At 37.9% G+C, this 17,484-nt stretch overlaps 1 protein-coding gene across 4 annotated transcripts in view; it reads left to right on the forward strand.

The window, feature by feature from the left end:
- The window catches only part of clcn2b (chloride channel, voltage-sensitive 2b), a 107,801-nt gene extending 97,054 nt beyond the window's left edge, over positions 1-10,747 (forward strand). For 3 of the 4 annotated variants that reach the window (XM_087282298.1, XM_087282299.1, XM_087282300.1), the window contains 4 exons: positions 81-185; positions 2,721-2,807; positions 4,469-4,674; positions 9,290-10,313. In XM_087282298.1, coding sequence (XP_087138424.1) covers positions 81-185; positions 2,721-2,807; positions 4,469-4,669 — 393 coding nt within the window. In that variant the 3' untranslated portion in view covers positions 4,670-4,674; positions 9,290-10,313. Of the gene's footprint in view, positions 1-80; positions 186-2,720; positions 2,808-4,468; positions 4,675-9,289 lie in introns of all 4 variants that reach the window. The other variant, NM_001316315.2, reaches the window with a different exon arrangement.
- The last annotated feature ends 6,737 nt before the right edge of the window (positions 10,748-17,484 follow it).

Genomic DNA, 17,484 nt, shown 5'->3' on the forward strand with positions numbered 1-17,484 from the left:
GTGCAGTGTATTTGACAAGGTAATGTAAGATGTAATGTAAGATTAATACAAGTAAGTAACAGCTCTGTGTGTGCGTGCAGATTGAGGAGTGGGAGGAGCAACAGCTTGACGAGCAGGTGAACTTCAACAGCTGCAAGATTGACCCCGCCCCCTTCCAGCTGGTTGAGCGAACATCGCTACACAAGGTGTGTGTGTGTGTGTGTATGCCTGTTTTAAGTGTGTGTGTGTGTGTGTGTGTGTGTATGCCTGTTTTAAGTGTGTGTGTGTGTGTGTGTGTGTGTGTGTGTGTGTGTGTGTGTGTGTGTGTGTGAGAGAGAGAGAGAAAAATTTTAGGATGTGTATGAATGTAATCTCTTTTGACATTTTTAATAAAAGGACCACACACACACACATACTGACACTTGATTCATCATGTGCAATTGTAAATCTGCTGGTGGCGAGAGCAGAGAAGTGTTTATTAAGGGTGCTTTCACACCTGCCTTACTTGGTTGGATTGAATCGCACTAGAGTTCGTTTCCCCTTTTGGTGCGGTTCGTTTGGGCAGGTGTGAATGCAGCAATCGTACTCGACTGTGCACCAAAAGCGGACCAAATAAGCGTACCGAGACCTGCTTGAAGAGGTGGTCTCGGTACGCTTTCAAATGAACCCTGGAGCGGTTCGTTTGTGGTGAGAATATGATTCGTACTAATACAGGTCCAACCGCAAAAAGTACTGCACGTTTTGGACTAATTCAGCTGCTGTAGGCCGATGCGCTGTGCATTATGGGATATGGAGGAAAAATATTTGTTGACAGCGCTTTACCAACAGAGAGAGAGAGAGAGAGGGGAAAACATTACCTGATGGATCGTTGGTAATATTTCCGCAAGATGAGCATGTCGCAGTTTAGCTAAATTAATTCACGTCTCCTCCTGAAGTGACGAGCGATGCATTAAACACTGTTTTCCAGCCGCGGCCGCGCTTCATTTTCTAAATGTATAGTTTGTCTAAAGCAGGGAAACAATCAGCAGCGCAGTCGTCCCTCCAGAGTAAAAGGTTTTGTTTACCTGCGGGAGTTCACTGGCATTTTCCCGCACGTGTACTCTGACCAATCAATAAGCAGTTTAGGAAATATGTTCAACAACATCTGGCCAATGAGAGATGTGGGTTTTGTCAGATGACTGCATTTTGGTTCGTTTCAACTGGTTCGGACCAAAGCAATCAGTGTGGTGTAAAAACGACTTAAAGACGGCAGAAGATGCAACAATGTATCATTTACTACCCTTGGTGCGGACCAAATGAAGCGAACTACAGATGTGAAAGCACAAGACTTTCTCTGCTGTCTTACACACACAAACACACACTCTCTTGCTGGCAGCTGTGAATGTACTTAATGTGCTTCATTCATCCTCTCTTACACTTCCACCTTTTCACACTCCCCATTTATACATAAACATACACAATCACACTCACACACAAATAGATATTCTATATTTGGTACGGCAATATGCCAGCTATCCGAATATAAACAAATGACCCAATACTGCACACACACACACACCTGCAGTTTATCCCACATTAAAAAAATACTACAGTTATGCATGCTAAATACTGTGTGTTTTTGATGTCATACTGTGTAGTACACTTTAGTTTAAAAAAAAAAAAAAAAAATATATATATATATATATATATATATTATACATTATAGTTACAATACAATATAGTATACTATATTGGGCCATGTATTTATACTATTATAACTGTGATACCATAGTAACTACAGAATTATCCCAACATTTCTGTTACTATAGCTGTTGTGTTACCATAGCAACTATAGAATCACCACAACAGATCAATTACTGTAGCTGTTGTGGTACCATAGCAACTGTAGAATCACCACAACAGATCAGTATCTGTAGCTGTTGTGTTACCATAGCAACTATAGAATCAACCGCAACAGATCAATTACTATAGTTGTTGTGTTACCATGACGACTATAGAATTAACAAAACAGGTCATTTACTGTAGTTTTTTTGTTGTGTTTCCATGGCAACCACAACAGATCAATTACTGTAGCTGTAATGTTACCATAGCAACTGTAGAATTACAACAACAGATCAATTACTATAGTTGCTGTGTTACCATAGCAACTATAGAATCCCCACAACAGATTAATTGCTATGGCTGTTGTGTTACCATAGCAACTATAGAATCACCACAACAGATTAATTGCTATGGCTGTTGTGTTACCATAGCAACTATTGAATCACCACAACAGATAAATTGCTATGGCTGTTGTGTTACCATAGCAACTATAGAATCACCACAACAGATTAATTGCTATGGCTGTGGTGTTACCATAGCAACTATAGAATTAACAGAACAGGTCAATTACTGTCGTGTGTTGTTGTGTTACAATAGCAACTGTAAAATTACAACAACAGATCAATTACTTTAGTTGTTGTGTTACCATAGCAACTATAGAATCACAACTACAGATCAATTATTTTAGTTGTTGTGTTACCATAGCAACTATAGAATCACAACTACAGATCAATTACTACAGTTGTTGTGTTACCATAGTGACTATAGAATCACCACAACAAATTAATTCATTTACTTCACAACTGTATGGTTCAAAACAATAACTAACTGTAGAATTTTTGTCTTGTTGCTGTGATTTTAAAAGATTTCAAAATTTGTAAAGCAGAGTGTAGAATAATTGTTCCTTTTGTTTTGGACAGACTCACACCATCTTCTCTCTGCTGGGTTTGGATCATGCGTACGTCACCAGCATCGGGAGACTCATTGGAGTGGTTTCATTGAGAGAGGTGAGCCTTTCAGAAACACCGGATTATTCTCAATGTTTAGTATAATGTCAAATAGACGTTTTCTGTCTGCCAAGTGTCATTTACACAGTTGAAGTCAGAATTATTAGCCCCCTTCAAATGTTTTTCTTCTTTTTTAAAATATTTTTCAAATGATGTTTACCAGAGCAGGGAAATTTTCACAGTATGTCTGATAATATTATTTTCTTCTGGAGAAAGTCTTATTTGTTTTATCTCGACTAGGACAGTTTTTAATTTTTTAAACACAATTTTAGGGACAATATTATTAGCCCCTTTAAGCTATATTTTTTCTCTATTATCTACAGAACAAACTATTGTTATACAATAACTTGCCTAATTACCCTAACCTGCCTAGTTAACCTAATTAACCTAGTTAAGCCTTTAAATGTTACTTTAGGCTGTGTAAAAGTGTCTTGAAGAATATCTAGTCTAATATTATTTACTGTCATCATGACAAAGATAAAATAAATCAGTTATTAGAGATGAGTTATTAAAACTATTATGATTAGAAATGTGCTAAAATTAATCTTCTCTCTGTTAAACAGAAATTGAGGAAAAAATAAACAAGTACTCTAATAATTCAGGGGGGCTAATAATTCTGACTTCAACTGTAGATATACGTGATGTAAAGCTGTATTTTCAGCATTGTTACTCCAGTCTTTAGAGTCACATGACCCTTCAGAAATAATTTAAAGTGTGAAATAAAATATAAATAAAAAATACTTTTTGTATATGTCCTTTGCATTCTGTGAGGAAAAGCAGGCATATTTTGTGTACAATATTTCTGATTGTTATTAATGTTGGAATTAAAGCAAAAGCATTTATTATAAAAGCTCATTTAAATAATTATACAAATAAAGCTGAGAATAAAATAAAGGAAAATGAATTAAAGTGTATATTTATTTAATCTTATGATGTAATTAAAATGAGGTTTAAGTTGAAATTAAAAAAAAGAATTATAGAATTATAAAATAAAACACAAATAGAATATTTTCCCAGAGATGGGTTGCAGTGGAAAGGGCATCCGCTGCGTAAAACATGTGCTGGATTAGTTGGCGGTTCATTCTGCTGTGGTGACCCCTGATTAATAAAGGGACTAAGCCGAAATGAAAATGACTGAATAAATAGAATTTTTAGGGCGACACGGTGGGGCAGTGGTAGCACAATCACCTCACAGCTAGAAAGTCGCTGATTTGAGCCTTGGCTCAGTTGGCGTTTCAGTGTGGAGTTAGCAAGTTCTCCCCGTGTTCGCTTCGGCTTCCCCCACAAGTCCAAAGACATGTGGTATAGGTAAATTGGGTATGCTAAAATTGTCCGTAGTGGATGTGTCTGAATGAGTGTGTATGGGTGTTCCCCAGTGATGGGTTGCAGCTGAAAGGGTATCCGCTGCATAAAACACATGCTGGATGAGTTGGCGGTTCATTCCACTGTGGCGACCCCAGATTAATAAAGGGACTAAGCCGAAAAGAAAACGAATGAATATTTAAATATTAATACAGTCATTATTAATGATGAAGTAGGGTAAACAAAGTAAAATCGAATATTAAAGTATCGTCGTTTCATAAAGAGACTAATTAAAAGGTAGGCCTATATTAACATGTAACTCTGATGTCTGCTAACTGTGCTTATGTGTGTGTGTGTAGCTGCGTAAAGCCATCGAGGGCTCCATGACGGTGAAGGGAGTGAAGGTTCGTCCTCCGCTGGCCAGTTTCAGAGACAGCGGAACCAGCGGCACCAGCAGCGAGAGCGAAGCCACAGAACTGCACAAACTGTGGGACAGACACTCCAGCCTGAGCCTGCCCCGAGACCAGCAGAACCACAACACTGACAACAAGACACACTGACCACTGTAAGAGTGTGTGTGTGTGTGTGTGTGTGTGTGTGTGTGTGTGTGTGTGTGTGTGTGTGTGTGTGTGTGTGTGTGTGAGTATGCACAGGGGTTGGAAAATGAAACTGAAGGAGGAAACTGGAGGTTTCATGGCTAAATGTGAGCATCTGGTGGCTAAACTTCATAGATTTTCATTCTGCCAGTAAGAGGACACAGTGCAGGTTTAATTAGCAGAGTAACAGCACAGCTTTGCTTTAAATATTGCAGTGCACACAACATTATGGCTGACAGATCAGAGTTCAGATGAGGACAAATTGCTGATGTGCATTTCGCTGGTGCATGTGTGACCAGGACAGCAAGACTTTGTGATTATCATGAACAACCAGAGTGATGTCAGCATACCACCGAGAAGGACCAACAACAACCAACAGGAGTAACTGTGCACGCAAGAGGAAGCTGACTGAAAGGGACGTCTGGATGTGCAAAAACATAACAGCACAGCTGCCCGACTCACTGCAGAAATAAATGTGCACCTCAACTCTCCTGTTTCCATCAAAACTGTTGGTCGGGAGCTCCACAGGGTCAATATACATGGCCGGATGCTATAGCAAAACTGCTGGTGCCTGCAGTAAAAAGTCCCTTTCACACATAGAGACTTTTCCGGAAAATTACCGGCAATTTTCCGGAAAGGTGTGTATGTGTGAACAGGTCCTTTTTGAAAATGCTGGTAAATTCGTTCTGACTATTTTCCGGAAAGAGAAGTTGTAACATTAGCGGTAATTTGCCGGAATGCTGCGCTGTGTGAATGCAGAAGGAAGACTGCCGGAAAGAGCGCGTGCACGTCTAGAACGTGCTGACGTGAGACACCTGCTTTAGCCAATCAGAACAGCCAGATTCATTCATGTGCGCATGGTTTATGAGGATAAAAGCCTTTGAATATTTTCCCAGACGCATTTAGCTGCTAGAAGTCAGTCAGATCATGTTTATATGTTCATCTTAATCCCAACCGTGTAAATAATCATCGATAAGATGCTTATGATAAGCCGTTGTTTGTTTACCTTCAAGCTTTGCGTGTGCCTGTGAAACAGCCTGTGAGCGCCAGCACACGCACATATTATGAACATCTCGACATGCGAAAGTGATCCTCCATATGTTTTCATCGAAGTTGTTCACAATACTGATCATCCACTGAGTTTGTGATGTAGTCAAATGTTTACAAACTGTTGTAAAAAAATTAATGAGTGAAAAGAAGAGAGAACCCAGTCCAGGAGACTCGAAACAAGCAGAATTCCTTTATTGAGACGTGTTGGTTAATCTGCAGTCATACAGCGTCTTTTAGATGTCCATGTGTCTGCAAGAGCCTACTAGAGGTCCGCAGTCTGCAAGTTCTTTCACAAGTCTCTCACAAGTCTCACACAAGTCTGAATTAGTCTGAATTAAGACAAAGATTTCATGGCTATATTGTGTTCTTAGGAGGAGGGGATATAGCTAAACAAAGCATGCAAATCAAGAGTTGTGGTCAGCAGGGTAAACTGCTTCTCAGGTCTAATCTCATCATGTTCTGGAGACAGAAACCGCCTGACCATTTGATCGAAAAGAGAAAACAATGGACACCCTTGCTGTGAAACTGACAATTTGCATTACTTTGGCTTAGCCTGTAATCAGAAAGACAAAAGGTTAATGTCCCTCCTAGCTGGAATGTTAATGAAATTATATAATTAAAAACCAGAGAATATAACTTTTTATTTATACGTAGATTATTGTTCATTTGAAATTAGATGCTATAAATTTATATTTCCACAAAACACAAGCGCAGCCGTTTAGAGCTCATTTGTGGTGAATGATGTCAGAATTTACCGGTATTTTGGAATGGATGTGTGAATGCTCTTTTCCGGAAAAATTCCGTAACGTCCTCGCCTGTGTGAACAGCGCTTTTTTGAAAATACCGGTAAAGTCGTTCCAGAAAGTTTCCAGATATTCACCGGTATCACTGTGTGAAAGGGGCTAAAATCTTGGGCAGTGTGAAATATTATAGTGTTCCCTGAGTCCACCTTCACTGTCTTTCCCACATCTGGGAGAGTTACGGTGTGGAGAAGCCCCAAAGAAGCGTCCCACCCAGACTACTGATGCTCCGAGTGAAGCATGGAGGTCATCAGTGATGGTTTGAGCTGTGATAGGTTATATGACGAAAGCAGGGGCGCAACTACACATTTACTGAGGGGTATGCGGGTTTAAATTTTGTGCGATCCCTCTTATTTTGGCAAACTAATAATTAAATTAATTAATTAATAATAAATGAAGACAAATTTTCAGATTAACCTTATAACTTTTGACATTATGTATGATTTGACAGTTTATTTTGATAAAAATAAAAAGAAATCTAAACAGTTACATCTACATGAACACTCCAGGCTGTGTGACTGCATGTTATTGTGTTAAATGATTTTGAATTAAACAATAACAATGTTATATTTGTATAAAATGCAAAATAATGTTTTTTAACTAAACATATTTATTTATTTTTATTATTTAAAACTTTTAATAAGGATAATTTTAAAAATAGTTTTGGCACAATGGCGCCCCCCTCCCATGTGTGGCGCCCCTATGCGCCGCATATACTGCATACCCCCTTTTTGCGCCACTGTGACGAAGCATGCTAATAGGACTTTTAATTTGCCAGTAACCTGGGTTAATCACTTCTGGTGAACTGATGCCAATACACAATTGGTGAATTTAAGGTCTGTTTTCTTTATATCGGATATCACCCAGCCAATGGAGATCGCTGATTTTTAAAGTGGTTCTCATAAAGTACAAGAATCACTGCATTAAATTACATTTCCCGCCTCCATGTCTTTATAATATGAGCATTTATTTTACCCCAGTATAGTTAATGGAGCTTCTGCGCTAGCCTGCCGATTCTGACAGGCGCGTGCGAGTAAATTGCTTTGTCTCGTTTTACGCTTGAGCAACTAAATGAATGCCAAAGTCATTGTAATGACATTACAACATCGATGCTGTAAAAGGAACCGTATAAAATGGAAAAAAACTCACAATAACAGGTCACCGGAGGTTTATCAGTATGGGAACAACACTAGCTCGGCATATACCCTATATCATGTCATTCCCAGTGCTAGATGAAGCATCACTGCCAAGGACTGCCAATCTATTCTGGAGGACCTTATGATTTAATGGGTCAAACATTATATCCTGAAGTCATATGTATCAGGATGATCAGGCACGTGCAGAGGAGGTGGGCTTTGGGGGCTTGAGCACCTGCCCTTTTTTCTCTCGGAGACAAAATGCATCTAAATGATTGAAAGTGCCCCTAACACTCTTCCCCCGGGGGTCTTCACTTCGCTTTGAGCACCTGCCCCTATAAGGGTCTCTGCACAGCTCTGAGGATGATAATGCACTAATAAACACAGCACGACTGTTGACAGATAAAGATGAACGTGAAGTTAAACATCTCCCATGGCCTGCACAATACCCAGACCTAAACACTATTGAGTCACTTTGGGATATTTTGGAGGAGCGATTCAGGAAGGATTTTCCTCCATCAGCATCATGTAGTGACCTAGACGCTATTCTGAATAGGAACGGCTCTAATTCCCTCTGGCCACTGTGCAAGACTCGTATCTTCCATTCTGAAGTCCAAATGATGCTGAATTGGGTGCAAAAGGAGGCTCTACACCAGAGGTGCCCAAAGTAGGGACTGTGTGGGCCAAAGTTGGCCCATGGTAACCTGTTGTTTGGCCTGCCATCTTATCTGAAAAAGAGAGGGAGAATGATAGGGAGTTGGTTGGGGCCAATGCCTTTGACAGAGGTCAAATTAACTACCATTTGTTTCTTTGTTTAATTGAGGAGCTACAAAAAAGCCAGCTGAAATTAAATGTTGTAAATGAATTAGACTTAAAATGTTAATACAGCCACTTGATAGAGGAAAATGCACAAGACATCAGCAAGCAAATCAAGCCTAGGGCACGAGCAGCTCGACTAGTGTATTCAGCACTGATCTCCATTGTGTTAGAAATGGGATTGTTCATGTTTTTACTTTAATAAGTTGATTATAAAACATTAAAAATGATTCTGCATCATTGAGTAAGTTTTAAAGCAACATTTTCTAGTTATTTGTAAATATTAGCACATAAATTAGATAGTTACCCATGCCAAATGTATAATAATACAGTTTGGTATATTCAACTTTGGCCCACAGCTCTCAATCAAGTTTGGTTTTTGGCCCTTCATAAGAAAAAGTTTGGGCACCAGTGCTCTACACCATACTTATGACTTATTGTGCTCTAAAACCAGCCGCTTCACTGTCCAACCCCTCTATACGCATGTGTGTGTATGTGTACTTGTTTTTCTGACATATTAGGACACAAATCTGTATAATGACATGGGTATGACACAGAAATTACAAGCTGGTGATTTATTATGACATTGATGTCCTCACGGAATGAGTTTTTTTTCAGAAGGTAAACATGTACACTGTTGGGTTTAGGTGTTGGGTTGGGATTAGGGCAATAGAAAAGACAGTTTGGACAGTATAAAAACAATGGAAACCTATGTAATGTCCCCACAATTCACAGAAACCTGTGTGTGTGAGCTATACTCAGTGTCTGTCGTCTGTCTTCAGGTGTGTCGGTGCAGCAGAGGATCAGCTTCAGTAGGACCGAGGGGCTTTTTTTCCGCCAGGATCAGTTTTATCTGTGGGTCAGTTCAGAGAATCAGGCTCTTGCTCAGCGCTTCCGTCTTGTTTTCCAGCATAAATACACAAACTGTGCTCTTAAATCAAGATTTATTTACTGGAGAAGCAAAATCACTGAATATATTAAGTCTTGTTTATTTTTTTAGTTTTTATAAATAAATAAATTATTAAACATAGATTGAGTTTATGCTTATGAAAACAGCCTCTGGGGTCAGAAAAATCAGCTCTTTTTTGTTTCGAGTAAACAACATTTCATTTTTAATGCATTTTTTTTCATCTCAAGTTTTCCTTGCATCATCTTAAAGTTCTCATGAAATTATAATAAAGTTTAGATGTTAGCATCAGTATCATTTGTTTTTAAGATTTCTATAAGCTAGTGTGCTCCAAAACACTGACAAAATTGGCATTTAGAAGATCTAAAACTCATATAAGCATGTAAAACTTGTAGTTCTCACCTGGATCAACACGTCACCTCACACTACAGTTTCTCATCACATCATAACCAATCAAATGCTCTCTAGTATCTGGCATGCTCCGCCCCCTTTTAAGATGCTTCTCACTTGCTGTTCATTTGATGCACTTGAGCTCAACCACTCTCACTGGCAGAGTGCTGATGAAACAAAATGCTATTGGCTGTTTTTCAGAAAGGGGAGGGGCTACTCTGTTCCACCCTCTCCGTGTTTTGGTTGAGATTACGTTAACATAAAAATGCACACTTCACTGGACCTTTTAGAGTTGTTAAAATCACCCAAGATAGGATTGAGATTATTAATAAACTTTTAAAACGAGGGGGAAATTATTTAATCAGAATTAAAACGTTTAAAAGTTTTAAGTCAAAATTAAAAGTTTTAAGCGAAAAATTTCCTGATTTTCACACTTTAATTTAGTAAACATCCTTTAATATCACACTTTATATTAGATGTATCTTCATTTTCAAGAGTTTACACTAGGCTGATGATTGATTATAAAGCTTGTTTGGCATGTTGTCCCAGGAGAGATGATCTTATGAGCTCAGGGCTCCCTCCCATTGCAGGGCGAGAGGGGAGTTTGAGCTTAGGTAGGTCTCGAGAACTCCCCTGCTGTAGTAGCTAATGAACAGATAGTGATTGCTCTTCGGAGATAATTATACTTACTAGGAGCATGTGTATGGTGCCGATTTGGATTAGTCGATTAACTTAAGTTGCATGTTATTGGACGGTGGGAGGAAACCGAGGGACCCTTGGGAAACCTAAGCACGGGGAGAACGTGTAAACTCCGCACAGAAACATTGGCTGGGTTGGTAAGGACTAGAACCATTGACGTTCTTGCTGTGAGGCAACAGTGCTAACCACTGGGCCACGGTGCCACCCATCTAGGAAAGAGAAGGAGTAGGGGTGGAAGGGGTGATTCTTCAAAACGAAGATGGCTGTCATATGGAACTTAGAGTATTTATAGTGACTTAAGAATCGTCTGATTGGAGAGTCATGAATTAAATAATGCGAGACCAGCCCCAAGTAAACATAAGCACGTGATCCTCTCCAGATTAGTTTATAAATAAACTTAAATTAAAAATATTATGTGTGCAATTAAAGATGCAATATATATTAAAGCTTAAATATCCCATAATATGTTTGCAAATACACAAGTATATATATATATATATATATATATATATATATATATATATATATATATAAAAGCAATATCACACTCATAGCACTGAAATATGGCTATATATCGGCACTGGTGGAAGGCGTGCATTGGCACGAGGCTGCAGGCCGACTGCGTTAGTGTCCCACTAGTGCTGATATACAGCCATATCGCACAGCTATGAGTGTGATATAGCGTTTATACAACAGTTTGACGGCATAATTGTGTATACATAAAAAAGAAAATTAAACAGAGTCTAAAAACCCTTTTGTACGAGGAACTACTTTCTTCCGCCATTCATTCACATCTGCAGCTGACATCAGAACAGCGGAAGTCGTTACTAATTCACCTACGTCACTTTAGAGCTAGTGTTTGAATGACTCTCTAGCGTAATGACTAGTGATGACAAAACAGCTGATTTTGCTGACATTTTAAGATTATAAGGCTGAACAGCATGAAATGCCATCAGTCTGCAGAGATTTCCCAGCATTTCTCAGGAGCAATCGGGAGATCACAGTAATTATCCCTGAAAAAGCCCAAGCAAAGCAAGCACTAGCAGATTATTGTTGTGTTTGTGATAAGGAAAAAAACGCTAAAGACATGCGGGAATTTCTTCTCTTTTTTTGTTTTCTCAACTAGTCTGCTGTAACGAAAACAGGAGACTCATTAGGAGACTGTTCATTATCAAACAGATGGCCAGAGTGGCCAACACAAAATGCAAACATTCCTGATATGTGCGTCCCATCTCACACTCAATCCATAACAATAACTATGGTGTAAATACAGCACTACAACATACAAAAGAGAGACTTAGAATGTCATTTACCTGCTTTATAATAATTTGTTCAGCTGTAGTTTGAAATTACGCTGAGTTTTTCTCTTTTAAGGACTTTTTATGCAGTCTCTGTCGCCATCTTGTGGCGGAACGTCAATTGTCTTTGCTCTGCTCAGTATGGCAGGCTCATGGTTGTCAATGTGCTGTCTCTCAGAAATTATAAATATTTAAAATAGGCACTATCCTTATAAATAAACTGCATAGTTGCAATCTAAACATCTACATCCTCGCCTTAAAATGCCTCAAAAGTACATGATGTTGTCCAACAGCTGCAATATTTGTCAAACTGTAGTGAGTTTATTGATCTGCTGTCACTCTATGTGGGCGGAGTAATACACAAGGGTGAAGAGACTGTACGAGTGCTGCTATGGCAGAATATTGCATGGCTATTAGCCAATCAGGTTCAAGAACCAGACAGAACTGTTGTATAAAATTTATTCATAAATATATATATATATATTTTTTTTTTTATAAAAAACAAGACTTCATATCTCAAGTAATTATCAACCGAGTTAAAAAATATGCATAAAATTATTACAAATATATTATTAATATAGTAACATATAGTAAACCAGTTTGTATATAGCAGTATTTGTACTTTTTCTATAAATCATTTGCATTTTGTGAGGAAAAACAAGCATATTTTTGACCTCATTAGGCAGTTTTCAAATATTTTTAAAGCAAAATTTATTAAAAATGAATAATTTTTATTATTGATAACGATAATATAACATTTGAGACTCAAATCCCTTTACATTTGTGTGTATTGGGTGTTTCCTCCAGCTTGAGTGCAAGATCTGTGTGTGTGTTTGTAATGTAAAGCGAGACAGAAGCGCAGTGCAGGATCTGCTGCCCACTCCTCTTCACACTCATTACACTTTCACACAGTTATGTAAGATTGCGCACTTTTTATTCAAATGATCTTTCATGCACACTAATGGGCCTTTCTGAAAGATTAGCCGTCATTTATTATTGTTATTATTATTATGTTTTTTGTTTTCTTTTTGCATGTTTGCACTTGAGGACGATTCAATGAAATCTATCACAGTCAAGAATATTTGCAATAATGCTAATCATGAACAAACTAATGATGTTTTTACGTGATCAGGAGAGTGTGTGTGTGTGTGTGTGTGTGTGTGTGTGTGTGTGTGTGTGTGTGTGTGTGTGTGTGTGTGTGTGTGTGTGTGTGTGTGTGTGTGTGTGTGTTTGCTGCAGGAAAATGATAAAAATCAGTGTTTGTGTTGATGTGCATGAGAAACTAAGCAAACCTTTCTGTCCTCTGGAAAATCTCCATCTGTCTCTTGTTTGTTGGAGGTTTGCGTTTTATTTTATAATGTCTGATGAATTTCACTGAACAGGTCAAGAATACGTTCAGCTCATGTTTGAAATCCAACATTGTTTTGGCCTAATTTAAGCTTGTTTTTGCATTGGGAATTATTTGATTACTTTATTTAAATACAGATTTGATGCATAATTGAATAGTGTGCTTATTATTAAATATATAGAAACAATAAAATTAAAAATATATGTTTTTTATCCAAATTTCAGATTTTCGGAAACTTATTTATAAATTTAGATGAAAATGTAAAATTTGGAAGATTAAAAATATTTTATTTTCAATTATTTTTTATATATATCATGTCTCAAAAAATCAAAGCAAAATCAATTTCAGAATTTTGTTAAAATACCTCTAACTTTATATATATTTCGTAATTAGAGGTCAAATAGATGAAATTATATGATGTATATACATGTTTTTGGCGACGTAGTGGCGCAGTAGGTAGTGCTGTCGCCTCACAGCAAGAAGGTCGCTGGTTCGAACCTCGGCTCAGATGCCGTTTCTGTGAGGAGTTTGCATGTTCTCCCTGCGTTCGTGTGGGTTTCCTCCAGGTGCTCCGGTTTCCCCCACAGTCCAAAGACATGCGGTACAGGGGAATTGGGTAGGCTAAATTGTCCGTAGTGTATAAGTGTGTGTGTGTGTGTGTGAATGTGTGTGTGGATGTTTCCCAGAGATAACTTGCGGCTGGAAGGGCATCCGCTGCGTAAAAACCTGCTGGATAAGTTGTCGGTTCATTCCGCTGTGGCGACCCCGGATTAATAAAGGGACTTAACCGACAGGAAAATTAATGAATGAATGATATACACGTTTTCCACCTGATGTATATCACTATAGTTGCGTCTCAAATGGCACACCAATCACTCATGCACTATGTGCTTATGCACTTACACACTCAACAGGGTAGTGTATGTATGTAGTGTCGTCCCAAATGGAGCACTAATGTTTTTTCACTAAGCGGAAACTCAAACCATTTCCCTAATGATGTTTGACGGTTGCCAAATCAGTGAAATAAATGACCAAACTACCAAATAATAGCTGCCATGAGTATAACCGCATTCACCATCAGGAGGTGCTATAATCACTCTAATCACTTGCTTTCACCATCTAAAATAAATAAAGTTATCCAACATGTGCGCCAGATAGGTCCGCCCCTTCTGCTACGTAAGCAAACCTGCTGTCGTTGAGTGCGTGAAGTGTCCATCATTACACACTTCTGTTTACCGGCTGAATGAGTGCATCATCCGGGTAATTAAACTGCACGCATTATTTTTATTTTTTAGTGTGAACACAGTACTAACACTATTTATACTACAAAAAGGCGTAGAATAGTGCATAAGTATGCGATTTGGGAAAGAGCTTACGGGATGGCCTTCCATCCGCTCCATACACACACACTCATACACTACGGACAATTTAGCCTACCCAATTCACCTGTACCGCATGTCTTTGGACTGTGGGGGAAACATGCAAACTCCACACAGAAACGCCAACTGAGCCGAGGTTCGAACCAGTGCCCCAGCGACCTTCTTGCTGTGAGGCGTCAGCACTACCTACTGCACCACTATATATATATATATATATATATATATATATATATCTCAAATATGAATTTCATTTAAGTTCTTTTTAAAGAAAATAAATAAATATGTAAATGAAAATATGATAGAGAGTTAGCATTTATCCACCAAAGAATAAAACAAATATTAAAGAAACTATATACATATATAAAACAAAAAATACCACTTTTTTGTTTTTTATTTTATTGATTGATTTTCATTTCAATTTTTAAACAAAATATGTATTAAAAATAATTATGCAAAAAACTGTTTCCCAGTGATGGGTTGCAGCTGGAAGGGCATCCGCAGCATAAAACATATGCTGGAATAGTTGTCGGTTCATTCCGCTGTGGCGACCCCTGATTAATAAAGAGACTAAGCTGAAAAGAAAATGAATGAATAAATGCAAAAAAAACTAGAAGTATTTCTACTCCATATTTACACACTTTTCTAATACTTAATGTTGTTGTTTTATAAATACACAATTACTTCTTTCATTTTAGATGGTATTTTTATTTTTTATTGCTCTCATTTTGTAATAAAACATTATACACTTGTATTTGAAAATGTTGAATCTTTACTTGGTGGTGGCACCGTGGCTCAGTGGTCATCACTGTGGCCTCACAGCAAGAAGGTCGCTGGTTCCAGCCTCGGCTGGGTCAGTTGGCATTTCTGTGTGGAGTTTGCATGTTCTCCCCGTGTTGGTGTGGGTTTCCTCAAGGTGCTCCGGTTTCCCCCACAGTCCAAAAACATGCGCTATAGGGGAACTGATCAACTAAATTGGCCGTAGTGTACAAGTGTGTGTGTGAATGTGAGTGTGTATGGGGTTTTCCCAGTAGTGGGTTGCACCTGGATGGACATCCGCTGTTTAAAACATATGCCAGAATAATTGGTGGTTCATTCTGCTGTGGTGATCTCTGAAATGGTGACTAAGCCAAATAAATGAATGGATCTTTATTTGACTGCATGATAAAACGTTAAGCCAAAGCAAACATGTTCTTGCCTGTTTTTGTGAAATTCTCAAACAAATACGATGAACAACAGCCGAGAAGATCAAAATCTGAGAGTATTTTATTATCCACTGTTGATATGTTAAATGTAAATGTCATTGATAATCGTTACCTTTGATTTGCTGATCATTTTAATTTGAGCTGAGTTTATTTAATTGAATCTTAACAGACAGATTTGACCAATAAGCTTTAATCTGTTGGAGGCAGGAGGCGGAGCTTATTTCTGTGTTGATTTATTGTGTGTGTGTGTGTGTGTGTGTAGATTTTAATATATTTAAAATGTGGCATTAACTTAAATATTTCCTGCATTCTCCATTTAATAATGTGACAAACGTTCAGAGCGAACGCTGAGCGAACCTTATGGGAACATCGTCATTTCATCTCAGAGAATGTGTGTGTTGTTTTTGTGTATATGGATTTACGGTGCCAGTATCATCTCTGAAATGACTTTTATCTGCATACACTCCTTTAAGTTCCTGTTTTTCCTCTGTAAGCGGACCAAAAATGATGATGGCATCTTTTCTTTTGTGCATCAGATGTCTTTGGTTTATCAATATTTGTCTTTGTGGTCCATTTCATTTCATGTATTAGAATATGTTGAATATGAGAATCATATTTATTAACAATCTTACCGCATAGCAGATCAGCAGTGATTTATTTTTGATATCATTGTCATTATTTTCAGTAATTGGGAGATAATGTGTTTGTGCAATAACATTTCTGCTTGTCAGTAACCAGAATTAAAACGATCTATGACTTTTTGTGTGGAGATAACCATAGTTTTTCTAAGGAAAATGAGCTGGTTTTGTGTTTAATGGAGGCGTTTCAAACATTTGCTGACGTTTTTGAGCTCTAGAATCTATCAATCTCTGCCATAGAAAGCAGTGTTTATTCAAAACCCAATGTTCACACACAGTTTACAGTGTAAATCTTCACAACCGGACATAAAGCTCAGCGATCTTTGAAATGACTACAGCGAAACGGCTGCATTTTGGAGAAAAAACAAATCTGTAGAAAGTTTTTTTTTTGTACATCAGGGATGAATTAAATGATTTAACATGAAAACATCGACTAGTTTGTGTCTTTTTTTACCTACCATAATAGAAGAATCAGCCCCATTTCACAAGGAAATGTAACTTATAGGTAAGATTTGTCTGAAAAGTGGTTAATTCATAAGATTTTTAATAGGAGATATTTCCACAAATCACACCACTAATAAATTAGACCAGTGTTTCTCAAACTGTGGTACGCGGAGGAATCTGAGTAATGAAAGAAAAAAAAAGATTACAATGTTAATCATTTTATGCGTACGATAACACCAATGTGATTAGGATTGGCTGTTCTCTAAAGCCTTTGATCAAAGCGCTGTGCTTAGAATGTTTACTTTAGTGCAGTGGTTCTCAAAGTGGGGGTCGGGACCCCCCGAGGGGTCGCGGGACAATGAAGGGGGGTCGCCTGGTGATTTCCTAAAATCTATTTATTTTTATTAAACCATAAGAATTACCATATTTTATCCATAACCTACTGAAGAGAAAAAAATAGTCGTTTATACTATGTATAGTTACTATGGTAGCTTATAGTTACTACTTCTATTGGATTGCAAGCCCTGGGGTAATTACATTATATTAAAGACACAGCAATAGTGTCAGATGCAGCAGATTTCATAACACCTGGTAAAACTTTGTTGCCCCTTAACAGCTCTCATACATTAAAAAAATTAAAAGAAGAATAGACTTGGGTCCATTGGTGTGTGT

The sequence above is a fragment of the Danio rerio genome, chromosome 15 (genome assembly GCF_052040795.2).
Source record: "Danio rerio strain M-AB ecotype USA chromosome 15, GRCz13ab, whole genome shotgun sequence".
NCBI classification, from domain to species: domain Eukaryota; kingdom Metazoa; phylum Chordata; class Actinopteri; order Cypriniformes; family Danionidae; genus Danio; species Danio rerio.